A 27,413-nucleotide genomic window follows, 5' to 3' on the forward strand; every position below is an offset into this window, starting at 1 on the left:
TGTCCAGGAAAATTCAGCAATTTAAACTAGTAGTTGCAAAGGTAAGTATGTGCTGTGTATTTTTAAGATATGCAAGTTTTTTATTTTGCAAGTATATAGAGTAGGTCATTAGGCCTTTTGTTGGTCTATTTACTAAATAATAATTGCTTATAATTATAATTACATTATTTTTGAAATATAAATTTCTACAGTTCTTAAAGGAAAAAGGTACTTTGAAATATTTTAAACATTCATTTTTTTCTCCTTTCTAATTCATTCTGATATCAAGTTATTATAAATTCTCAAATAAGAAAACTATGATCTCACTGTATCTGTTTTTTCACAACCCTAATACAAATTCATCATTGTTTGTTTAGCCTTTTTATACCATGGAAAAACATCTAGAAAAAGCTTCTACATCAGAACACCAATAGGTTGCTCATTAGGTTTGAGAATTTTAATCATTGAACTACACAATTCATGTTTAACCATCAGATACTGTAATATCTCTGTCTCTCTAGTCATTGATGTTAACCTTCCCTTTTCTGAATATTTTCTTACTCTCTAGCCTTTGTTATATTTCCTGCAACAATGTGATGTTCTCTTTCCCACTGTACTGAAAATACTAGGAATACACTCAAAGTGAAAGTGTTTGTATGCATATGTATATCCCTCATGACAATAATAAAGGGAAGTTTGAAGATCTCTGTTCAGAGTTAATTGTTAATTCTGCTCTGGGTTTATTGTTGTTGCTGTGTTTATTTTTTTAAACAATAGGAAAAGCCACTTAATATTCTCATAAACCAAACATTTCTTTTGTCCAAATCAGCAATTTCATGACTAGAATATCATTCAAAGGCCTGGGAGATTGAGGTATGGGTATAGGCATGAACTATCTATGTTATCTATAAATATTAGTAGGAGTGTGCCTAAATTTGTGAAGACTTGACCTATACTGTTCTAATTTTTCTTTCAGTTATATAATTTTTCAAATGATTCCAAAAATTACAAAATTATAGATCACCTCTTTTCCAATAAGTTGTATTTTGTTTCAGAAAAGTTTTGTTATATAAGCTCAGGGAGGTAGATGGAAGATGGATACTTTTAATTATCTTGCCCACATTACAGGCTCACTTGTTCAGTATATATAAATGGTAAGTGAAAATGGTGGGGACTTGAGTCTATTAAAGTGTAAATCATGGTGCCTTACAAAATGCACTGCTGTGATATCCCCAAATACCTATTGATATAGAGCATATATGTATATGTGATTTAGCAGTAGTAATATTAATTTAATTATGAGATGTGGTGGTTTAGTGCATTCATAAAATTGTATTGAAAGTATAGTTCTTTAAAGATTTCCTTGTTTTACTTCAGATCCTCAACGATCCTAAGAGTAGCACATATGACCAAGCTAAGGGAACCCTGTCAGAAACACAGGAAATGGTACCACAGACGAATAAACAGTCACATATTTCTTGTCCTCCACAAGGAATAGTGAATAAAATAATTACAAATGGTATGTGCAATAAGAAATGTAAATGGGGAGAAAATGAGAAATGTATGTGATAAATAATAAAGCATGCGACAATAAAGCCACTGCTTAATCTGTATATTTTTGATGTTTAGCTCTGTTACAAGCAACATGTAGACAAAGAGAAAATGTTCTTTGAATATTTCAAAACTAAAAATCAAATATTGCTTAACAGATTTATATTTTAATATTTCCATGCTTTTGTATTAAATTTTTGTGAATAGAAGCAACATTGACTAAAGATCTACTTTTGATATTTAATCTTGTTAGCTAAAAATAATATCATATTCCTGGCAATGTTAGGACCCAAAGTTTAAAATGGTACAACCTTGCAGAATTGTATAAAAGTTGCTTTCCTCCTAAATTGTTTTTTTAGTTTTATTGATTTTATTTTTTTAAAATACATGACAGTGGAATGCATTACAGTTCTTATTACACATATAGAGTACAATTTTTCATATCTTTGTATATAGAGCATGTTCACGCCTCCTCCTAAAATTTTAAAGCTTCTCATATTCACCAAGTATTTATAAAGAGGATTAACAGAGTTTAGAGAGAATTAAATTTAAAATATGATGTTGTATAAGTAATTGAAGTTTTCTATTTTTATTTTATTATTTACTTCGTGCTAACTTTTAAGCTTTTGAAAGAACATTTTTTTTCATTTTTTTTCTTCATTAGTAAACATTGCTTTTTAAAATAACATCAGTGTTTTGGAAGCACTGAACCAAGCTTTTCTCTGAACTTGGAAAGTCTTCATCTGCTAGCATAAATTATTGGACTCTGGTGAATATACTTTCTGCACATTGATCTTACATGCATATTCCCATGACCCTGTTTATTTAGTGGGCATTTTCTAATAGAGCAGAGAAAAGGGCCAGGACTTGTGGGGGAAAGGAAAATTTATTGATTACCTAAGGTTATTTCCTGAAGGTTAGGCTGCAAGCTACTCAGGAACTAATTGGAGAGTTATAGAAAAACGACATTGAAACTTGAAATTAGTTCTATAATTTGTTTCCCCCTCTGTTCTTTCATTTTTGATTTTGTAGTTTTAGAAACATTATAGAAAAAGGAGATTTGTCATAGCTTCCATGTTTCTATTTTGGGAGTGCATAGTCTTGTGCTCTTTTTTAAAAAATTATTTTTATAGTTGTAAGTGGACAGCATGCCTTTATTTTATTTGTTTTATTTTCACATGGTGCTAAGCCTCAAACCCAGTGCCTCACCCATGATGGGCAAGCACTCTGCCACTGAACTACAGTCCTAGCCAATTTTTCAAAATCTTTCTCACTCACTCTCTGTCTCTCTCCTTTTTTCTCTCTCACATGCACACCTATAGATATCCTAGGTTCATAATGGCTCCTTCATACACAAAGTATAGAATCTCAAACTCTGAATGTGCTTTGAACATGTCACTGTTAGGAATCCCACTCTGTCTCATCATGGAATAAGTAATATACATCCATATATCAATAGAATTAAACAACCAAAAAAATAAAAACCTAAAATAGCATATCCTTTGAATAATAAAAGGAGTAACACTTCAGTTTCTGTACAAATGACAGTTAAATCACTTGTCTCTTTAAATGAGAAATCTAAACACTCAACCACACACAAAAATCAGTCTCATTACATTTAATCACATGTTTATATAACTTGCTTAAGAGGTGGCTTGCCTAGTGACAAAGAAATGGATATTCTAGGGCAGGATTTTTAGGCTATCATTCTTTTTTGTATCTTTTTTCAAAAAAGTTACTTTCAATGAAAGTACAATATATTTTCATGTAGTTGTTTTCCTTTATATAAATTAAGTAAAAGCTTTGTTTACAAACAACCATGATTTTCAGGGCTTAATTTCCTCATTAAAATCTTATTATGAGTCTTTTGAAAATGGAAGGATTGGAAGTTTAGGATCTAAAAATAATATTGCAGAGACTTTCAGTTTCTGGTTCTATTTGTAAGGATAATGGTCCTATAAGATTATAATGGAGCTAAAAAGTTCCTGTCAAGTAGTGACACTGTAGCCATATCATTATAGTGTAATGCACTATTCCTGTTCTTGTGGTGATGCTGGTGTTAACCAAGCTACTGCACTGCCAGTCATATAAAAGTATAGAAAATACACTCATGTATGGGATAGAATCATTGAATGGCTATTTAAAAACAAATGACTATGTTACTGGTTTATGTATTTACTATATTTTATCATTATTTTAGAGTGTATTTCTTCTACTTGTAAAAAATGTTTGCTGTAAAATAGTATGCTAATCTATACTAGCAGCAGCCTCATACAATTTGTGTTTACCTTGTGTATTGCTTCAATAGTGTTATTTGAACATTAATTTGGATTAGTTGTAAATGTGTATTGCAAACTATAGGGCAACCATATTTAAAAAAAAATAAAAATAAGTATAATTGATATGCTAAGAAAAATAGAATTATATAAAATCCTCAATTGTAACCACAAAAGATAAAAAAAAAGAGTAGAAGACAAAATTAAGAACAAAGAACATGGCAGTGAATAGCAAACACAAATATGTTAGATATTAATACAACTATATCAATAAACACTTTAAATGCCAGTGATCCAAATACACTAGGTAACATATAGACATTGTCAGATGGGATCAAAAACTCAGACCCAAGGGCTAGGATTGTGGCTCAGCGGTAGCACGCTTGCCTAGTACATGCGAGGTCCTGGGTTCAATCCTCAGCACCATATAAAAATAAATAAAAAATAAAATAAAGGTATTGTGTCCAACTACAACTAAAAAACAAATATTAAAAAATAAGACCCAAGTGAATGTTGTTTACAAAATACATACTGATTAAAGAATAAGGATGGAAGGGCTGGGGTTGTAGCTCAGTGGCAGAGTGCTTGCTTAGCACGTGTGAGGCCCTGGATTAGGTCCTCAGCATCACATAAAAATAAATAAGTAAAATAAAGATATTTATTTATTTATACATCTATAACTACAAAAAAATTTAAATAATTTTAAAAAGAATAGGGATGGAAAAAGGTATATTATTCTAAAACTAATACAAATAAAGATGAAGTGCTATATTAACTTCATAAAGAACAGACTTGTGAACAATCATAATTATCAGGGATAAAGTAGAGGAGCATTATATCATGAGAAAAGTATTAATTTTTCAAAAACACATGGCAGTCTTCAATGTGTATGTTCATAACAAAAGAGCACCAAAATACATAAATAAAAAACTGATTAAAAAAACTGTAAGGAGAAATAGATTAATCCACTTTTCTAGTTAGAAACATCATCATCCTTCTATCAGAAATGAACAGACCCAGCAGGCAGAAATTGAGTAAAGATATAATTACATCATATCAGTCACTTGGATGCAATTGACATCTATAACTTAACCCAATAGCATCAGAATACAAAAACTGCTCAAGCTAACATAGAACATTGAGCCAGATGGGCCATATTCTGAGCCATAAAGCACACATGACAAAATTTTTAAAAAAAAATCATATAAGTATTTGCCTTTAGATAAGAATGGATTTAAACCAGAAATCAATAACAGAAAGAGATTTGGAATTCCTCAAATACTTTGATATTAAACAACATACTTCAAGATAACACTAGATCAGAGTAGAAATTTCAAAATACTTTTAAATGAAAATACAACTTAATCAAGATTTATAAGATGCAGCAAAAGCAGGCCATAGAGGGAAATTTACAGCATTCAATGCCTATATTACAGAAAAATATCTGAAATTAATAAAATAAACATCTACTTAGGAAGCTAGAAAAGAATAACAGATTGAATTCAAAGTAATAAAAAGAAAAAGAATACAAAAAATTGGACAGAAGTCAATGAAATTAAAAACAGGGAAGCACTATAAAAAGTTAATGAAACCAAAAACTGGTTCTTTGAAGATGTCAGTAGAATTTATAAGTTTCTAACCAGGCTAAGACAAAATAGAGAAAACACAAATTATAAGAGAAATGAAAGGGTGGACATCACTGCAGATCCCATGGGCATTAAAAGATGATAAAAACTATGAACAACACAAATTTGATAACCTAGCTGAAGTTGACCAAGTCCTTGAAAGGCACAATATTCTAAAACTTACACAAGAAGAAATAGGCATCCTAATAGATATGTATCAAAGAAATTTGGTCAACAATGAAGAACCTTCCAAAACAGAAAGTTCCAGGCTCAAATGGTTTTGTTAGTGCTTTCCACCAGACATTTAAGGATGCAATTATATCACGTTTCTATAATCTTTTCTAGAAGCTTGAAGCAATGACAGTACTTCCCAATTCATTCTAAAAGGCCAGAATTAATACTATAAAAACCTGAAAAAACATTATAACACCAATATCTATAGATGAGTATCTCTAATGAACATAGATGCAAAAATACTCAACAAATATTAGCAAATCGAATTAAATAATGTATAAAAAAGTATTACACATTATGACCAAGTGGGATTTATTCCAGATGTGCAAGATTGGTTCAACATTTGAAGATCAATCAACATTAATCCATTACATTGGTAGTCTTAAAAAGTCTAAAAAAAATCTTTCTATCAATAGATGAATAAAAGGCTTTTGACAAAATTCAACATCCATGCATGGTTTCTTTAAAAAATCTCATTAAATTAAGAATAGAAGGAGATATTCTTTACCTTGATTTAAAAAATACTGAAAACCTATAGCTAACATCATACTTTAACGGTAAGAAACTAGAAGCTTTTCCTCTAAGATCATGAAGTAGGCAAGGATGCCCACTCTTACCACTCTATTTAAACATTGTACTGGAAATCCTACTACTGCAATAAAGTAAGGTAAGGAAACAGTAACTGTACATGTTAGGAAGGAAGAAACAAAACTGTTCAGATGACATGATTATCTATGTAGAAAATCTGAGAACCAGGAAAAAACTTCTGGAACAGCTAATAGGTTGCAAAATGCAGGATTAATATTCAAAAGACATTTGCTTTCCTATGTACCACAATAAATAAATAGAATTTGAAATTAAAAACATAGTATTAGGTATGGGGTTGTGGCTCAGTGGTGGAGTGCTTGCCTAGCATGTGTGAGGCACTGGGTTCACTCCTCAGAACCAAGCACAAAAAAATAAAAAATAAAGTTATTAAAAATACATAGTATCTTTTACATTAGCAACACAAAATTTTTGTGTAATATGTACAGTATCTGTAAGGAAAACTATATAAATCTGATAGAACTAAATAAGTGAAGAGATATTCCATTTTCATGAAAGATGTAATATTGTCAGATGTCAGTTATTCACAACTTAATAGACTCAGTGCAATTCTATTAAAAATTCTAGAAAGTTATTTGTGAATTTCAGCTAACCAGTTCTATTTTATATAGAAAAAGACCCAAAATGTGCCAATTTATATCAAAAAAGAAGTCATAAAACTGACATTACCTGACTTAACACTGTGAAGTTATGTAATCAACACAGTGAGTTTTTAGTGAAAGACTAAACAAATAGATCAATAGAACAAAAAGCCCACAAATAGACCCATATAAATATAGTCAACTGGTCTTTGAAAAAGGAGACAAAAGAAATACAATGACATGATTATCTATGTAGAAAATCTGAGAACCAGGAAAAAACCAAAGATAGTCTTTTCAGCAAATGGTGCTAGAATAAATGGATATCCGTGGGCAATAAAAAATAAAATCTAGAGACAAACTTTGTACCTTTCAAAATGGATTATAGACCTGAGTGTAAAACATAAAACTCATAGAAAATGACATCGGATAAAATCTAGGTGACACTGGATATGACAATGACTTTTTAAAATATAATTACCAAAGGTTCCCTCCATGAAAAAATATTTATGAGATGGACTTTAACATTAAAAATTTCTGCTCTGTGAGTTATTCCATTGCTTGATATTTATCCAAAAGAACCAAAATGAGCATACTTAGCAATATAGTCACTTCAGTGTTAATAGCAGCATAGTTCACAATAGCCAAATCATGGAATGAGCCCAGATGCCTGGAAGAGATGAATGGATAAAAAAAAATGTGGTATACATACACAATGGAGTTTTACTCTGCCATAAAGAGGAATGAATAATGGCTTTTGCCAGTAAATGAATGGAAATGGAGAACATTATGCTAACTGATATAAGCCAGACTCAAAAAAATCAAGGGTCAAATATTTCCTCTTACATATGGAAGCTAGGGCAAAATAAGGGAAAGAAAGTGGTGGGGGGGGAATCAGATATATAGGGAATATCAGTGGAGTAGAAGGTAGAGAATGATAAGGAAGGAGGATGGGAATGGGGAGGAAATATGGAATGAATTTAACAAAATCATATTGTATGCATCTATAAATGTACTAAAGGTAATTTTACCTTTATGTATATGTAAAAGTACCAATCAAATAAATAAGCAAAAGGAAGGCAGCAGAGCAGAGGAAGGAGAATAGTAGAAAGGAGAAGGGGAGGAAAAGAAGTGGGAATGAGAATTGAAATAAAATTCCTTGCAGGTGTGATTTTGCCAAAATGAAACACAGCTACTAGGTATAACTATAATGCTCTAATAATTTTTTTTAAATCTAAAAAAGAAACCTTTCTGCTCTATGGAGTACATTTTCAAGAGAATTAAAAAAACAAGCTACAGATTGGGTGAAAAATATCTGCAATGTATACATCTGTTAAGAGACTGTTATCCAAAATATACAAAGAACTCTTAAAACTCACCAATAAAGAAATAAATAATCCATTTTAAAAATAAGTAAAACACTGTAAAAGATAACTCACAAGATATACAGATGACAAACATACAAAAATGTACAACATCATAGGTCATTATAGAATTTCAAGTTTGAACAATAGATTCCCTAGCATGTGTGAGACATTGGGTTGGATCTCCAGCACTGAAAGAAAGTAAACAGCAAAAGTAATAAAAATACTAATCGACTATTACATACCTACTAGAATAGCCAAAATCCAAAACACTGATACCAAATCCTGATGAGAATGCAGAGTAACAGGAACTATCATTTTATTACTGTGGGAGTGCAAAATGTTGAAGCCTCTTTTTAAGACAATTTGACAGTTTCTTACAAAAATAAATTTACTCCCGTCATATAATCACACTCATTTATTTTTACCCAAAAGTGCCAAAAAATTTTTAAGCTGATGTTTGTAGCTCAATTTTTGTAGCATAATTTTCAAAACTTGGAAGCTATCAAAATATTCTTCATTGGGTGGGTGGATAAACAACTGTGGTACATCCAGATAGTGAAATATTATTGAACACTAAAAGTAAATGAGCTATCAAGCCTTGAAATATCATGAAGAAAATGTGAATACATATTGCCAAGTGAAGGAAGCCAACCTGCAATGGCTGTATTCTGTGTTTTTCCATCTATATGACATTCTATAATAAGCAAAACTATGGACACAGTAAAAAATATCAGTGGTTGCCAAGAACTGGGGACAGGAGGAATGCATAGAGCATAGAAGATTCTTAGGACAGTGAAACTATTCTATAAGATTCTTTAATGGTAGATATCTGTGCCCACCATTAAAAGCCTAAAGCTTTCAGGATGGTGTAAAAACACTTTCTTTTCTCCTTCAATTCTCTTCATGGTGATATGTTTATTCCTTTTTGTGTTTCTATAATTTCGTTTTAGCTAAATAATGTGTACCCTATCTGCCCTGGTGAACAAGCCTGTTTTTGATTTTATTTCCCCTTCTCTCTTCATCTCATCTTTTTCACTTAATCAAGACTCTGGAGGGCATGGTGGTTACACCTGTACTCTTAGCCATGTGGGAGACTGAGGCAGGATAATTCCTTGAGTTTAGGAATTAGAGAGCAGTCTCAGCAATATAGTAAGACCTCATCTGGAAAAAAAAGAAAACACACCCCCTTATTCAGTTAGTTTGTTCTCAACTTGAGCAAGATAACAAATATATTAATTTTAAAGGAAGTGCTTATTTATTTAAATAAATATCTAATTAGCAAAATTCTGTGAAATATGATTAAATTATGGGAAAAATACATGGGATAGAGAATTTTTTATAGCCTTATTAGAAGAAAGATATTAGGAATAATAGAAACTAAGGAATCATCATAGGGCCCTAACAATAATTTTCTGCCCAGATCAGCCGCCTCATAATTGGTAGTATAATTCAGTATGATTCAGGCTGTTAAGGGAGCTGGGGAACAAAATCCAGCCCCTTGCCTGTTTTGTAAAGGTCTATTGTGTTACAGTGACAAAGTTGAGTATTTGTAACAGAGATCATATGGTTCACAGTGCCAGAAAGTTTTTAATTATGTCTTTTACTGAAAAATTTTACCAACCAATCTCCTAGAAGATTATTCCTTTATCATCCCCGCAACCCAACATCTGGAATTGAGCTGTGATTTTTTGAGTATGTTTTCTTAAAAAATATTTTTTTAGTTGTAGTTGGACGCACATCTTTATTTATTTTTATGTGGTGCTGAAGATCCAACCCAGTACTTCACATGTGGGAGGCAGGTACCCTCCCAATGAGCTATAGCCCCAGCCCCTCTTGAGTATCTTTAAGGTCTAAATTTTCCTTTTGCCTCAAATATAACCTGAATAAACACCATCTTATCAGAGAATATTTAGATCATAAATCATCTGTATCCCATCTTATTCCAATACCTTACCCAAGAACTTAGTAGCTAAATTCATTGCATATACTCTCACTTTTAAGATAGCAAATATGGGGACCGGAGCTGTAGCTCAGTAGTAGAGCGCCTGCCTCATGTGTATCAGGCACTGGGTTCGATCCTCAATACCACATAAAAATAAATAAATAAAAATATTATGTCCATCTACAACTAAAAATAAAATTAAAAATAATAAAATAGCAAATATGACTTATTATAGAATATTTTCAACCATTTTCTCTCTATAAATAAAAATCAATATTCAAATATAATGAAATATTTCTATTTTCCTTGATAGAATAAAGATTTTGATTTTGGTACACTGAAAAGCAATACTATTCTGGAGGTAAATAATTCTTTTAATAGAATAGACAATACAGGAACAAACTATCTCAGTAAGTACTCTCCTTTTTTTTTTTTTTTTTTTTTTTTTTTGGTACGAGGGATTGAACCCAGGGTGCTTAATCACTGAGTTACATCTCCAGCCCTTTTTACTTTTTATTTTGAGACAGGGTCTTCCTAAGTTGCTTAGGGCCTCATTAAGTTGTTGAGGTAGGCCTTGAACTTATGATCCTCCTGCCTCAGTCTCCTGAGACACTGGGATTACAGGCGCATACCACCATGCTTAGCCTGTACTCTTATTTTTGAGGAACTATTTTAAGAATAAAATATAGAGAGAATGAATGATATAACAAAAAAACTAAATGTCTATCTAGTCTTTCCCAAATCTCTATATTTTGCCTTTGTTTTTGCAATCCTCCCACCTCAGCCTCCTGAATAGCTGAAACTGCAGACTTACCATGCCCAGCTTCTGCTTTTTGTGTGTGTATGTGATGCTGGGAATTGAGCCCAGGGCTTCATGCATGCCAAGCAACAACTGTACCACTGAGCCACCTCGTTAGCCCCAGCTTATGCCTTTTTTAAGTTATGAGATGAAATGAGAAAAAATATACATAGTCTTATACTTAAATATTTATTTATCATTTCTATTGACTTTATTTCTGATTATTAATGAAAGTTACCATCCAGTATCATTTCCTTTCTGCTTAAAACATTTTCTTTAGTGTTTCTTTAGCAAGAATGAATTTTCTTCAGTTTCATTTATTCAGAAAAGTCTTTATTTTAACTTTATTTTTGAAGGATAGTTTTACTGAATATAGAATTCATGATTAAGAGTTACTTTTTTCTGCACCTTTGAAATGGCCTCATTTTTTTTCTTATGAGAGTGCTTCTATTAGTCATATTATTCTTCCCTTTTATGTACACATCTCTTACTACTTCTATGATTTTCCCATTATGACTGGTTTTCAATCACATAATGACATCTCTAGGTGTGGCTCTCTTTGTGTTTATTATTTGGGATTCCTTGAGCTTCTGATATCTTAATATTTTTCATTACAGTTTTGGAAGTTTAAAAACTTCCATGATCTGTTTCAATATTTTTTTGCCCCTTTGTCTCTGTCTTCTCCCTGTGGTCCTTCCATTATGTATATATTTGCACTACTAATATCCCCAAATTTTCCAATCTGTTCATTTTTCCTGATTCTTTTTTCTTCAGATTAATAGACCTCTTTTGATATATCTTCAAGTTCACTGATAATTTCTTTTGCAAACTTAGTATACAATTGAACCTCACTAATGAATATTTCATTTCAATTTTTATAAATTTTAATTCCTTCTTCCTGTTTTTAAATATATTCTGTCTCCTTATTTATGTTTTCTAATAGATGAGACATTGCAGTCATGCTTTTCTTTATTTGAACATATTGCTAATACTTTGAAAACTGTCTCTAAATCAAATACCTGAATTCAATCAGTTTCTATTAACTGTTTATCCGGATATGAAACATATTTTCCTATAACATGTTTATTAGTTGAAACTCAAACATATTAATTACACATTATAGCAACTCTGCACTTATTTTTATTTGTCAAGGGTTTCGTTGTTGTTGCTATTGTTTGATAATTTGAGTGCAACTGAAATCTTTTTGCCCCAGCAGCTAATGTCTTTTATAATAGTTATTGTTGTTCTTTGGTATGTCTTCCTAAGTGTTTCCTGTGTACCAATTGTATAGCTTAGTAGTCACCTAATAAGTTGAAGGAGCCATTGTATTCAAGTTGGTAAGGCTTCTTCTCTGCCTGGTGATCTCTGGGTGAGTTGGTAAGTGCATTTACAGTCACAGCTAATGCTCAAATCTTGATTCGTCTTTACTCTTTGCTGTATTCTCTTCTTTACTGCATACTTCCCCATCAGCCATGCATATATGGAGAATTTATCTCAAATTTTCAATGACTCTCATTTCCAGGATCTCCCAGTTAAATTTTTGTCTTGTCTGCCACTTGCCTCAACTGAGACTGCAACTTCAAAGCTGCAGGTTTTCTCTTTTCATTTTCTAATTTTCACTGGCAAAGCACGGGTTTACTTTTTCTTCAACACCATATCAAATATGCCCTACCTCTGGCAGAAAAGCTGAGGATTTTTGTATCCCTCTCCATTCTGAAAAAATTACAGTTTTTTTTTCCAACTGAGCATTGGGAAGAGATGATTGCAGAGAAGAATGGGACCAACCTCAGGCGGGAAGACCTCTGACTCCCAATGATCCTAGTACTTTTTCTATGAATAAACATCTCTCAATTTAATAATTAACTTTGGTCAATTTTCAGGGTCCTGATATGGTTGTTTCTGATAATTTGGTGCCATTTTTTATGTGGGTTGTTTTTCATTTTTAGGTATGGAAATAAAGCGCCAACCTATTCATACCACTATTATTGAAAGTCTCCTCCCACTTTATTTTTATAATACCTGATTAACTATTTTCATTAGTAATATGTTATAAAATCAACACTTTTTAGTCTAACCTATGTTTGTAAACTTCTTTGTGCAATATTTCTTCCATTTTGATTTTGTCTCCTATTTCTAAAACATAACTTTCAGTAGGTTTCTCCTCAGTAAAGATATGCTCTTAGATGTATTTGCTTAATATTTTCAATTTGTCCAGTTTTACTGGATGCAGAATTCATCATTAGATATTTATTTATCTGTACTTTGAAGACTTTGTTATCTTCTAGCCTCTTGTTGTTTTTGGAATCGAGAATCTGCAGTCATGTTTATTTCTTTACAGATAATCTACTTCTTTCTCTGGATTCTTAAGATCTTATATTTGTGTTTGGTAGTCTGTACTTTCTCTCAACAATGAATTTAAGTGTCTAATTATTTTTTTAAGTGAGACATTTGAATTTATTTAATTCCCTTATGTAATCCTTTCTTATCACTCAATTTCCACTTTAGTTCTTATTACAATGATTGAAGTCTGATTCTGATAAGTATCTAATTATTTTTACTTAATCTAAGAACTCATTTTGCGTCCTGTGTTCAAATCATTACCAAATTGATTGTGTTTTTAGTCAATCCTGTAAAGTATATTGTCTTTCCTTCACTCCTTCCATGCTATTTCTATAATTACTATTAGATTTATTTTAGGCCTTTTTCATAATCAAAATCTCTACCTTTTCTATCTCAATTTTCTTTTTATGTTATATTCTGGGTAATTTCCTCACATCTATTTGTTAGTTTCCCTCTTCAGCTGTTTGCAGCCTGCCATTTACGATCTTAGGGATTTTCAATTTCAGTATTATTTTAGCTTCTGTTCAATTGTTCCATTTGATTTTTTAAAAAATATTTCCAAATTTTTTTCTCGTATCTCCAAGTTTTAAAAGTTTTCTTTGCTCTCTTTAAAAATACTTATAGTGTCTCTCTGGTAGTCCTAATAGATGAAGTTTTCATATATTTAATCCTCTTCTTTGTTGTCTCTATTAACTTTTTCTCATATTTCTTAAGTTTATATTCATTGGAGCTTTACTTACATAGTCTGGAATCAGAAGTGTTCATTAGAGATATTTTGAATTAGTAGCTATCAAGTGCTCCAGAGATGGTTCCATGGGTGGGGGGTCATTTTTATGCTTGGTTTAGAACTTTGGGGGTTCCCAATCCATTAAAATCTTGTAAACATGAGCCCTAAACATAAGTTACATAAAGTCTATTTTATATATGAATTTTCAAAGGAGATTTTGTCATCTAGAAGCCAGCTAAAACAAACTGCCTGGTCTCCTCAGTTTGCCAGTAGAACAATATTTTTTAGTTCATTTTTTAGTACAGCATTAGCCCTTTAGGTGTTCACATTTTTTCTAGGTGACAATACCGGGGAGGAGGCAATAATCTTAGTTTTAGCTACCTGCTTTGAGCAAGTCAAAATCTCCTCATTTACATTGACATTTTTCTGTAACCAAAAAAGACTTCACAGCTAAAAAAAAAAAATGCACTTTCACTGTTTTAATAACCTGAAAATCACCAAAAAATATGATTCATAGTAAATGAAGGTAGGTAAAAATTTACAGTATAACTATCTTTCCTTTATGGAAACCTCTGGACTATTGTATTTATTTGTATGTATTTGCCAGAAACAAGATGTATATAACCTTATTCTACTCACTCTGTCTACCAATATTTCCTACACATAAGGTACTTTATATTTATTTTTCACCAAGTCCAGGTATACTTTTTCCAGGCCTTACCCTCCCTAATACACTTAGATCAAATATCAACTGAATTACTTTCAGTACAAAGATTTAGTCTGCTCATGTTAAAAAATTGGCACCTTGCCATTGTGATCTTCAATAAAGTTGAGATTTAATGTCATGGCCAATTGTCATCTTATTCTGAAGCACAAAATTCAGAATATCTCATATTGCCATGATACTCTTTAAAATGTCAGATATTATGTTTTAGCACTTTAAAGAATTCACATGGAATTTTTTCTTTCTTTTTTTTTTACTTACATTAAATTCATTTTTAAAGGATACATGAAACAGAATTTGTATATATTAATGGGGTACCATGTGATGTTTCAATATTTAAATATACTGCATGATGTTTAATTAGGGTAATCCTGTCTTAAGACATTTATCATTTATCACTTAAAGTTGTACAAGAGTCTTTTTAAATTAAAAATGTTTAAATTAAAAATTGTTTAAAGCTTGTTTCATAAATTAACAGGGTCTTTGGAATATATCTTAAGTAGATGTTTCTTCAGTAATACTAGTAAGCAATATTATTTTATACTATGGATTGTTATATAGAACTGGCTATTACTGAATTCATCTTTTGTTTGTGTACAGCTATGTCTATAAAGATATGTAGATGCATTTTTTTTATATTTCAGGAGTTATACTCTGTATGCTGTGGTGTTTAACCTGGACATTCTCAGGCTCTGAAGCTCTTCCTGGTGGAAATTTATTTGGACTAATAATTATTTTTTGTAGTGCCTTTCTTGGGGGGAAATTTTTGGAAATCATTAGAATACCTTCAGTGCCTTCACTTCCACCCCTTCTTGGTAAGTATTTAATTAGCTCTCTCTTGTTCATTGTTGACTGTGAATTTTGAACATTTTCTAATTGGACTAGATATGATTCAGAAATATTTCAATTTAATATAATCTGTGCAGCCTCCCTGTGTATTTATTGTATATGTGTATCCATGTGTATATATATATATATGTCTTTTTTCCAAAAAAAATTTTTTTTAAATAATTTAAATATCCTCACTACATGATTCTTGTTGCTCCATTACTTCATAAGTAATTTTTTCTTAATTTTAAATATATTATAGAAAAATAAAAATATAGAAAAGTCTGAGTTTTTGTGTATGTCATGTAACTTGAATACAAGATTCAAATAATATACTGACTAGGGTACCAAAAGGTCTATGATTTTTGAGTAAGCTGTTTGGTCATAAGCACTTTGTATATTTATGGATTCCTTACCTGCATTATGCACTGTTTCTTCATTACCAGTGTTCTGTAACTCTCCAGCTGAACAGAATAAAATTAGTGGAAGAATTTTTATCAGAAATGTCTCATATCACAGGGTGCAGTGGCACATGCCTGTAATGCCAGTGGCTTGGGAGGCTGAGACAGGAGGATCTTGAGTTCAAAGCCAGCCTCAGCAAAAGGAGAGCACTAAGCAACTCAGTGAGACCCTGTCTCTAAATAAAATACAAAATAGGGCTGGAGATATGGCTCAGTGGTCGAGTGCCCCAGAGCTTAATCCCTGGTACCCAAAAAAGAAAACAGAAAAGTCAGAAGTATCTCTTATCTTCTAAGTAATCAATACATCTAAATATTCAATATACTATCAGCAGAGATTATCTCTACATCTTATATCTAATGCATTTTCTATGTTCATAATACCCTTAGAGGACCTTCTAAGTATTTATTGAATCTTTTTCCTCCTTCCCAAAACTTGTTTTCTCTATAGCTTAGGCTGTTTCTCTCTTTTGCATGGACTATGGCAGAATCTTTCAACAGACTTTTGTCTCCAGTTTTATCCCTGTCTAAATCATTAAAACTATAATGTATCAATCACTTCCTGCTTAAAATCATCCTGTGGTGCCTTATTCTGGCCAAAGGGAAACTTTCCATGATCTGGCCCCTCCAGCTCCTTCTTCCATTCCCATCCTGTCCTTTATGATCCAGTAACAATGAATTACTTATATCACATTTAGACATGTTGTTTCTTATCTTCATTACTTTATTCATGCTGTCTCCTCTTTTTGTATATAACCTGCTCTTTATGCAAGTAAAAAGAGACATGTTTTTAAAGAGGGGAGTGTCTGTTTTTCTCTCTTGAATAATTGAACTAAACCAGACATGCTTTATGTTCTTCCTTTCTTTTTTAGGGATGTTACTGGCTGGTTTTATGATCAGGAATATTCCATTCATTGGCAAACATGTCCAAGTACATAACACATGGTCTGCAACTTTAAGAAACACTGCCCTTACCATTATCCTAATACGAGCTGGGCTTGGACTTGATCCACAGGTAGATTTTCAAATGTATCTTGAATTATTTCAAATATTAGAGGCTGGTAGGAAAGAAAAAGAGACAGAATTTTTGTAATAGCTGTTCCAAATAGAGCAAACTAAGATAAAGAACAAAGACTTTGCAAAAGTACTGGAATCTTAATTTCTATTTCTAGTTATCATTATTACCTATATGAAGAGAAATCTTTGCAGTGTATGGTCTCTATTGGGGAGCATCTATAATTATTTACACAGAGAAATGTCTCTTATGCAGCACTTGTATTACTTGGGAGGCTCTTCTATGGAGAACTATTTACTTTTCAGTTAATAAAGGAAAGGTCACCCTATAAAATGATTCTTTTTTTTAAGGAGATTAAGAATTCAATAATATATTTGTTTCGTGACTTTTTCTCCATAGAGTATGTTCCTGTTTTGTTGTAAAATCACATTTTAAAATATTTCATAAAATATTATAATATGGGGATCATAAATATTTTTGACTTTAAGAGGATTACTATACATGCACATAATAGCAACTCAAATAAATGTGGCAAATGTATATGTTTAATGGAAATATTATCCCATAAGCATAAATAATTATAGCCAGTGATAATTTTATCTTCCAATAGAAAATTTGAACCTCTGAGAAAATTGAAAAGTTCTCCCTTTTTAAATTAATTATAAGCTTAAGTTATTTTTTTGGCATTTTGGTGTGTTCTATTTGTAAATATTAACTTAATCAAATAGTTAATTGCTAAATGGTAATTAATGGAAAACACCGATAGGATATTATCATTCTATCAAATATTAGGAAAATTAGGCAGTTAGAAAGATTAGATACTTAGTTATAAAATAAATCCTTTAAAATAACTATAACAATATTTTATAAAGTATGAAATTATTTATTATCCAATGTATGATGATATATAAAATGAGCTATATTAGAGTTTCAAGCCCAATAGAATGATCTGGCCAAATAAGATGCAGTATAGTAAAAGTTTATTACTCAAAAAACTCTCTAATTCAATGTTTGCTTAAATACTTTCCTTTTTGACCTTTGTAAGTTTACTCAAATATTACTCTATATTTCAGGCTTTACAACATTTGAAAACTGTTTGTTTAAGATTGTCTTTCGGTCCATGCATCTCAGAGGCATGTGCAGCTGCTGTTTTTTCCCACTTCATTATGCAGTTTCCTTGGCAATGGGGATTTCTATTAGGGTAATTTTTTTCTTTTTTGCCTATGAAAATACACAGTTAATGATGGTTGGTTCAAAACTATTGAAATATTCAAAATATTGTATAAACAAGCTCTTCATTAAAATTTGTTTTCATAAAGTAGATGACCTTGGAAATCAGTTGACCAAACACAGAGCCATGTCCCAAATCTATCATGTATTTGACAAACATTCATAGTTCTTAAATATGTAGTGCCATGGTAATCCACTTCATCAATTTATTCTTTTTTTTCTGTATTATAATGTATTTGTATATTTTATCCTATCTAATGGCCTCTTCCTCCTATACTATATGTATGTATGTATATGCATATGTATATATGAGAGATATTTTTATAGTTAAATATTTGTAATTTTTAAAAACTCCCATTTTTAAAAGCACACAAATTAAAAACTCCTTAAATTTAATGCCCCAACTGCCTTTTTTTACTATTCATCTACTTGATTGTCCAAATTCCTTAAATCTGTAAGCACTTTCTTATTGCCAAATCCAATGGATTTTCAAAATTAATTTGTATTGTTAAATGCCCAAATACATTTATCTTTTCTTATTTATTTATCTATTTATTTATTTTTTGCAGTGCTGGGGATCAAACCCAGGGCCTCATGCATGTGAGGCAAGCACTCTACCACTGAGCTATACCCTTCAACCCTGAATTTACCTTTGTTGTTGTTGTTGTTGTTTTATTAGTTGCTCATGACAATACAATGATCTTGACAGATCATACATTTGAATCAAATGCATTTACCTTTTGAAAAATTAGATAAATTAGATAAAATGAAGATAAAAATTAGATAAAAGTGAAGTACCCATTGACTATGCAGTATATGAAATTGTAATGCATCCATATCCTCTTCAATGGTAGTGTTTATTTAATTTTAGTGTTTTTAAGAGAATGTACAGTTATATCCTATTGCAGATTTATTTTATATTTACCTAACTACTGTCATTGTGCATCTTTTTATGTGCTAGAATATTTATATGTCTTCTTTGATGAAGTGTCAGTTCAAATCTTTTGCCAGTTTTTAAAATTATTTTCTTCATCTTCATATTGAGTTTTAAATTACTTTTATATAAAGCCTTTTGTCTAATATATGTATTGTCTGATATATTTTTTTCTTCAAATGTGTGAACAATATAAATAAATTGACTAAAATAATAGAAATTTGTTTCTCACAGTTCTGGAAGTTAGAAGGCAAAATTTCTTCCTTTTCTAGTTCTCCTTTTTCTTCTATTCATTAAATATTGAAATGATTTAAGATCTAGTATCAGACCCTCTTTTTTTCTTATTCTGACTCTGATTCTTCTCTTATATTGTAATGATTTCAAATCTATCTCCAAGCCATTTATTTTCAAGTCCATAACTCAAGTCCCCTATATTCCTTTAACTATAGGAGACACATACCGAGAGCTCTAAGTGGGAACATCACATCAAAGTAGAGGATCATATCTTATGAGGTAGATGTCTAATCCTCAAAAACCAAAAGTGTTCATCTGAAGTTTTGTTACTGTTTTAAATTATGTGACAACAATTATCATTTTTGAGTCCTTACCATGTGCTATGCAATCTTCTGTGAGCTTTATACATATTAATTCATCTTTGTAATGCTCATTTTAATCTCACATTATTCCAAACTAGAAAACTTAGAGAATGGTTAAATAAATCACTTAACTTTGTAAGTAACTGAAATTACCTTGTAGCATGACTTCAGGGTTCACATTCTCAACCTTGTACTGAGACTATGAATATGTATGTAGCACTTTTGATAAAGATGGCATTTCAAGTCAAGATAAGGAAGTTTTAGTTTAAAAGTATATTGGGATAACTGGAATATTATTTGAGAAAAATTAGGGTATTGTTAGGTTTTTTTTGCTTCATAGTACATGTCTAATGAACGAAAGACTTCAACATAAAATGCACATTTTTAAAAAGTATATTTTTGGGGGGTTATTAGGGATTGAACTCAGGGGCACTGAGCTACATCCCCAGTCCTATTTTGTATTTTATTTAGAGACAGGGTCTCCTTGAGTTGCTTCCTCACTTTTGTTGAGGCTGGCTTTGAACTTGAGATCCTCCTGCCTCAGTCTCCTGAGCAACTGGGGTTAGAGGTGTGTACCACCATGCCCGGAAAAAAAAAATTTTTTCTTTTAGTAATACTTTTGATGATAGAGAGGTATTTTCTTTTTCCCAAAATGTGTTTTTTTTAAATTGACAGATAAAATTATAAGTCTTTATCCTGTATAATATAATATTTTGGAATATATTTGCATTATGGAATGATTAAATCTAATGAAAATATGCATTACCTCACATAGTTATCATTTTTATGGGGAGATATAATATCCACTTTAGTATTAGTCATTAGTATAGTACATCATAACTATTGAATTTATTCCTTCTACCAAATTATGATTTTTTAACATTTCCCTAATATCCTTTCATTTTTAATAGTGTTTCAAGAGAAGATTTAAATTTTGATTTATATTTTATTAGTTTTTCTTTTATGGTTTGGGCTATTCTAAAAAACTTGCCATCCTCAACAAAAGTTAATTTTTTATACTTTCTTCTGAAAGTTTCATAATACAAGCTTTTAAACTTAAGTGTATTACCCATTTCCAGTCAACTTTCATTGGATGCCATGAGATAAGAGTCAAGATTCATTTTTCCTATAATACTATGAAGTTGTTATAATGACTTCCTCATTATATTATTTTAGCGCTTCTGGTGAAAACTAAATTGACTATATGTAGATGGACTTATTTCTATTCCATTGATCTAAAATGTCTAGACTTATATCAGTATCACATTTCTTGGTACTATTCCTTTAAAGTAAATCTTGATAATAGGCTATTTAAGCTCTCTAAATTTGTTATTTTTCAAGATTGGATTGTTGATTCTCAGTTCTTTGAATTTTAATATACTTTTATGTAAGGTTAAGTTTTACAAATGAAAAAAGCTTGGATTTTTACTGTGATGGGGTTAAATCTACAGATCAATTTGAAAATAGTTGATTTACACAATATTAGGGGTTTTAATATGAATATGGTAAAATCAATTTATTTGAGCATTAATTTCTCTTGTAATTTTATGATTTCATCATACAGGTCTTATACATGTTTTATTAAATTTATTCCTAAGTATTCTATGTTTTTTATATTCTAATATAGTGTATTGCTTTCTAGTTTACTTTCCAATCATGCATTGCTGTTCCATAGAAATGTAATTTATGTTTATATATGAAAGTGTGATTCTTATTACTTTATAAGAGTGGGTTTCCTAATTAAGTCTGGCAAGCTCTGTCTTTTAATTAGAGCATTTACACTTTTATATTTAAGATAATTATCAATTTTATTTGGTTTAAATCTGCCATCTTACTGTTTTCTATTTTCCCCATCTCTTCTTTGATCTTTTTTACTCTTTCCACAATCTTTTCAATGAACTGAAAATCATTTTTCATTATTTCTCCACTCCTGCTGGTAGAAACTCAAAAGATTTTTCATCCCTTTCTGGTTCTGTAAATTTCTGGAACTTTCTTTTTGTAGCACACTCTCTCAAGTACTTTGCCTTAAAATTTTGTAAACTTTTAGATGTTTTGCTTCTCCAAACTCTATTCTTTGTCTCCCCAACTTAGCAAGATAACCGGGCTCTAGTTTCCTTCTACCACAGCTTTAAAATTGCTCCGAAGCAGAAAGTCTGAGCAATAGTAAAGTTGACTGCACTTGTTTCCCTGTTTACATTTCTAACAATGCTTTGCAGTCTATTGCCCAATGTCTGAAAATAGTTGTTTCCTGTATCTTCTCTGCTTTTTTAGATACTTTCAGCACTAGAGTGATTACAGAACTATGTTCTCTCATGGAAGTAAGCAGATATCCTACCTCTGATGTTTTAAAACTTGCTCTTTCATATGACTTGCCTTGATAAACACACATGGTAGTTGTCAGATTAGTTCTTATATGAACATCCCACCTTCATATAATTAAATTTCTGTCTTTTTCTTACCAATATTTATACTGATATCTCTATTTTATTATGTTGGGTGGAACTTCCACTTCAATATTTAATATTCGTGCTGGAGGAAGAAAAGATCTCTATCTTTTTAAAAGATATTAATAAGAATACTTATAATACTTTGTCATCTATATGTTTACTATAGGATGGTGACAGATGCTATTTATTAGGTTAATATTTCATGTGTTTGCTTGAAAACAGTCTGTTTTAATTTTGGTACAATTTCATCCTTTCAATTTGATAATGTAATAAATTACATTGGCAAATTTTCCTAGTGTAGAAGTATTCATGTTTTCACTTGTATGGTCAGCCTTTTAAATTATTTTAATAAATTAATAGATTTAATTTGTTCATATTTATAATGTTACCTTTAAGATCATAAATGAGATTGAGTTGTTTTTTCCTCATGCCATTTCTGTTTATTCCATCTTTTAATACATTATTGTTATGCTATCACTGCTTCAGACTCCTTCATGTTGATACCATCCAGCATTTTGATACTAGTAATAAACTTTCTTCCTTCCTTCCTTCCTTCCTTCCTTCCTTCCTTCCTTCCTTCCTTCCTTCCTTCCTTCCTTTCTTTCTTTTCTTCCTTTTCTTCCTTTTCTTCCTTTCTTTCTGTGGTGCTGGGGATTGAGCCCAGGGCTTTATGCATGCAAGGCAAGCACTCTACCAACTGAGCTATGTTCCCCCCTCCCTTTTTTTCTTTTTAAAGTAAAAATTAACAGACATTATCAAGATACTGAATACCCTTAATTTGTATCTTTCTTAAAGCAACCTCTGAATTTCTTTATCCTCTTATTTGAGTACTTTCAACAAAATTATTGTTAATGTGGATCTTTATGTGACAATTTTTTGAAACCCTGAGTCCTTGCAAATAATTAAAATTGAATAATAAATTACAATTAACCATAAACAAATAGCTATTAATTATTTAACATAAAATAACTTAAACCTTCATATTTGGATGGCTATTTGACTGGTTTAAAAATTATATATTCCTGTGAATGGTGGCAATGCCTGTAATCCCAGTGGCTTGGAGGATCACAAGTTCAAAGCCAGCCTCAGCAACTTAAATAAGACCCTTTCTAAAAATAAAACAAGGGCTGAGGATGTGGCTCCCTGGTTAAGAAGCCCTGGGTTCAATCCCTGGTGCCAAAATAAAATAAAATTATATGTTCAAAGTCATTTTCCTTCAGCATGTTAAAATTATTCCTATTTTATTTCTTGTATCTAGCCTTTATGTTGAAAAATCTGATATCATTTTAGTTCTTGCTTTTTGTAGATATTATTTATCTCTGAGATCTTTTATAATTTCCTCCATCTTTGATATTTTTAAATATTACAGTAAATTATTTAGAATTGAGTTTTTCCTTGAATCTCCTGTTTGATCCTTTTAGTCTAATATCTTTTCCTTTAAGGAAAATTTACTTCCTACTATTTTCTCAAAATACCCTCTTCTCTAATTTCATATAGTTGTAATCCTGGGGCTATTATTATCTGTATATTGGCACATTGACTAGTCTTTTTGTATCCCTTATGTTGTACATTTTTAAATATTTTATCCTCTCCTGCTTTTTGCAGGGTGGGAAAGTTGCCTTTCCTCAATCTCATCTTTCAATCCACTACTCCATTCCTCAGCTGTATTCATTATTCTAGTCTACTTGAACTATTATGGTCTTTATTTCAATGACATTTCTATACCAAATATTTAACTTTTTACTTTTTTATATTTTTTATTCCTCATTTTAGTATTGTTCTTACTTATCTTGATATGTTTATTATGCTTATTTTAAATTCTTATTCCATTTCTTCTAATACTTTAACATGCTATAAAATCTGCCTAATTTGCTGTGTATATTTCAAAACTGTTATTATGTCACAAATATCCATGATTATTATATATTCCTGGTAAACTTTTAAAAATCAATATTAAGTTTACTTTTCTCTCATTTTAATGCTTATATATTTTGAATTCTGCTTTGCCAAATATTAACATTACTCTGCTGCCATTCTGTCTGGAGTGAGATGATATCTTAGTTTTGATTTGCATTTCTTTAATTGCAAGAGATGATGAACATTTTTTTATATATTTGTTGATTGATTGTGTATCACCTTCTGAGAAGTGTCTGTTCTGGTTTGGCCCATTTATTGATTGGGTTATTTGGTTTTTTGGTGTTTAGTTTTTTGAGTTCTTTCTATACCCTAGAGATTAGTGCACTATCTGATGTGCAGCTAGTAAAAATTTTCTCCCAAGCTGTAGGCTCTCTATTCATTCACCTCACTGATTGTTTCTTTTGCTGAGAAGAAGCTTTTTAGTTTGAATCCATTCCATTTATTGATTCTTGATTGTAATTCTTGTGTCATAGGAGTCTTATTAAGGAAGTAGAGGCCTAATCCGATAAGATGGATATTTAGGCCTACTTTTTCCTCTATTAGACGCAGGGTCTCTGGTTCAATTCCTAGATCCTTGAGTTGAGTTTTATGCATGGTGAGAGATAGGGGTTTAATTTCATTTTGTTGCATGTGGATTTTCATTTTTCCCAGCACCATTTATTGAAGAAGCTATCCTTTCTCCAATGCATGTTTTTGGTGCCTCTGTCTAATATAAAATAACTGTAATTATGTGGGTTTGTTTGTCTCTGTGTCCTCTCTTCTGTACCATTGGTCTAATGGTGCCAATACCTTGCAATTTTTGTTACTATTGCTCTGTTATTTAAGGTCTGGTATAGTGATGCCACCTGCTTCACTCTTCCTGCTAAGGATTACTTTAGCTATTCTGGGTCTCTTCATTTTTCCAGATGAATTTCATGATTGCGTTTTCTATTAAATTGTTAAACATTTTTATTGAAATATAACTTAATGTTCAGACAAGTACAATGTACATAAATGTGTAATACAGTTCTTTGCATAATTAAAAGGTAACTATTTACATAACCACCACACAGATAAAGCAATAGAACATTGCTAGAACCCCAGACCTGCCGTTATCACATGCCTCACAATCACCTATCTCTTCCACACAGATAATCACTTCACTAACTTTTTTTTTTAAAGAGAGAGAATTTTAATATTTTATTTTTAGTTTTTTGGCGGACACAACATCTTTGTTTATGTGGCGCTGAGGATCCAACCCGGGCCGCACGCATGCCAGGCGAGCGTGCTACCGCTTGAGACACATCCCCAGCCCCTTCACTAACTTTTAATAGTATAGTTTAGTTTGTTTCTAATTTTGTTTTATATAAATGAAATCATGCAGTGTTTCACTCAACATTATGTTTGAGATTGAACCATGTTATTGTGTATTAATGTATTCATTCATTTTCATTGTTGTGTAATATGTCGTTGTATGAATATACTAAAGTTTATTTACTTATTCTATTGTCAATTTATATATTATGAATATTATAGTGTATAGATCTTGGGATACATGTACACAGTTTTCTATAGACATAGAAAGGGAATATAGGTAGCTTGTCATATATTTTTGATATTCCTAATTTATACTCTCATCAGTAGTTGATGAGAACTTCTGTTATTCAACATTCCCACCAACTTTGTAATCATTATAGTCTTTTTAAAAATTTTTAAGCCATTCTAATGACTATGTTATTTCTTTGGGATTTTTATTTGCATTTTCCTGATTTCCAATGAAGCTGAAAAATGTTGGTTCCAATTTATTTCCTGTATTTTTAATGGAGTCTTAATTGTTTTTTCCATTGATTTGTAGAAGTAATTAAGATATTCTAGGTACATTTTTTGGTGAAAAATGTTATAAATATCTTCCATTCTGCAACTTCTCTTTCACTCTCATTTAATGATAGAAAATTTTAGTTTTAATATAGTATAATTCATCAGTTTTCCAATTACAATTTTTGTGTCATATTTACAAAATCATTCCTTATCCCCAAATTCAAAAAATATTCTTCTATATCATCTTTTAGAGCTGAGTATATTGGCACAAGTCTGTAATCCCAGTTACTTGGGAGGCTGAGGCAGGAAGATTACAAATTTGAGGCCAGCCTCAGTAACTGAAAAAAATCCTGGCACAGAATAAATTTATAAAGGGTTGGGAATGTAGCTCTCTGGTAAAGCATGTGTGTGAGGCTCTAGGTTTAACCCCCAGTACTGGGAGAAAAAAATGTTCTGGAAATTTTACTGTTTTATCTTTCACATTTAAATCTACAGTCTATCTTAAATTGACTTTCTGTTTTTTATATGAGGTAGGGCCAAATCCCTACCCTCCATGAATATCCAGTTAACCTAACACCATTGACTAAAGAATTATTCTCCTCATTTCCATTGTTCTTAGTATCACATTTGTCATAAATTGACTTTCCACATATGTATAGGTCTGTTTTTAGACTCTTCTTACCCAATAGTCTATTTTTCTATCCTCTGCCTTAATTATGGTAACTTTATAATAATTCTTATACAACAGAACTATCACTTTTATGATCTTCAAAAGTGTCTTCTCAACCGGTGCAGTGGTGCATGCCTGTAATCTCATTGGCTTGGAAGGCTGAGGCAGGAGGATCACATAGTCAAAGCCCAGTCTCAGCAACTTAGTGAAGCCCCAAGTAGTAGGGCCTGAAAATAAAAAATAAAAATGGCTGAGAATGTGTTTAAGCACTTCAGGGTTCAATCCCTGTTGTTAAAAAAAAAAAAAAAATAGAGTATTTTCACTATTCATAGTCCTTTATATTTCCATATAAGTTAGAATCAATTTGTCTATTTCTGCCAGAAAAATAGTATTTTGATTGTATGTTGAGTCTATAGGTCATTTGAGGGATGATTGACCCATTTACTATATTGAATCATTCAGTCTATGGTCTACCTATCACCATTTCTTAAACTTTTCTCTAATTTTTTTAAGGTTCTTTTTCCTATGTGTCTTGCAAATATTACACTTATTCCTAAGTAATTGATAGTTTGGGTGCTATTATAAATAGTAATTTATTTTTTCATTATATAATTTGTTGCTGGTATTTAGAAATACGATTTATTTCTTTTTATGTTGTTTCTGTTTCCAAAAGCCTTTCTATACTAACTTTTTAATTCAAGTAAATTTTTTTTGTTTTAATAAATTACACATGACAGTACAATGACCTTGACATATCATACATTTGAATCAGA

The 27,413-nt window shown here is 31.1% G+C and overlaps 1 protein-coding gene across 1 annotated transcript in view; it reads left to right on the forward strand.

Annotated features, from left to right (window-relative positions):
* The window catches only part of Slc9b1 (solute carrier family 9 member B1), a 93,592-nt gene that overhangs the window by 26,827 nt on the left and 39,352 nt on the right, over nt 1-27,413 (forward strand). The window contains exons 3-6 of the mRNA XM_076865003.2: nt 1,347-1,498; nt 15,393-15,563; nt 16,907-17,049; nt 18,123-18,250. Coding sequence (XP_076721118.2) covers nt 1,347-1,498; nt 15,393-15,563; nt 16,907-17,049; nt 18,123-18,250 — 594 coding nt within the window. The remainder of the gene's footprint in view (nt 1-1,346; nt 1,499-15,392; nt 15,564-16,906; nt 17,050-18,122; nt 18,251-27,413) is intronic.

Source organism: Callospermophilus lateralis, chromosome 8 (genome assembly GCF_048772815.1).
Source record: "Callospermophilus lateralis isolate mCalLat2 chromosome 8, mCalLat2.hap1, whole genome shotgun sequence".
Classification (NCBI taxonomy): Eukaryota; Metazoa; Chordata; class Mammalia; order Rodentia; family Sciuridae; genus Callospermophilus; species Callospermophilus lateralis.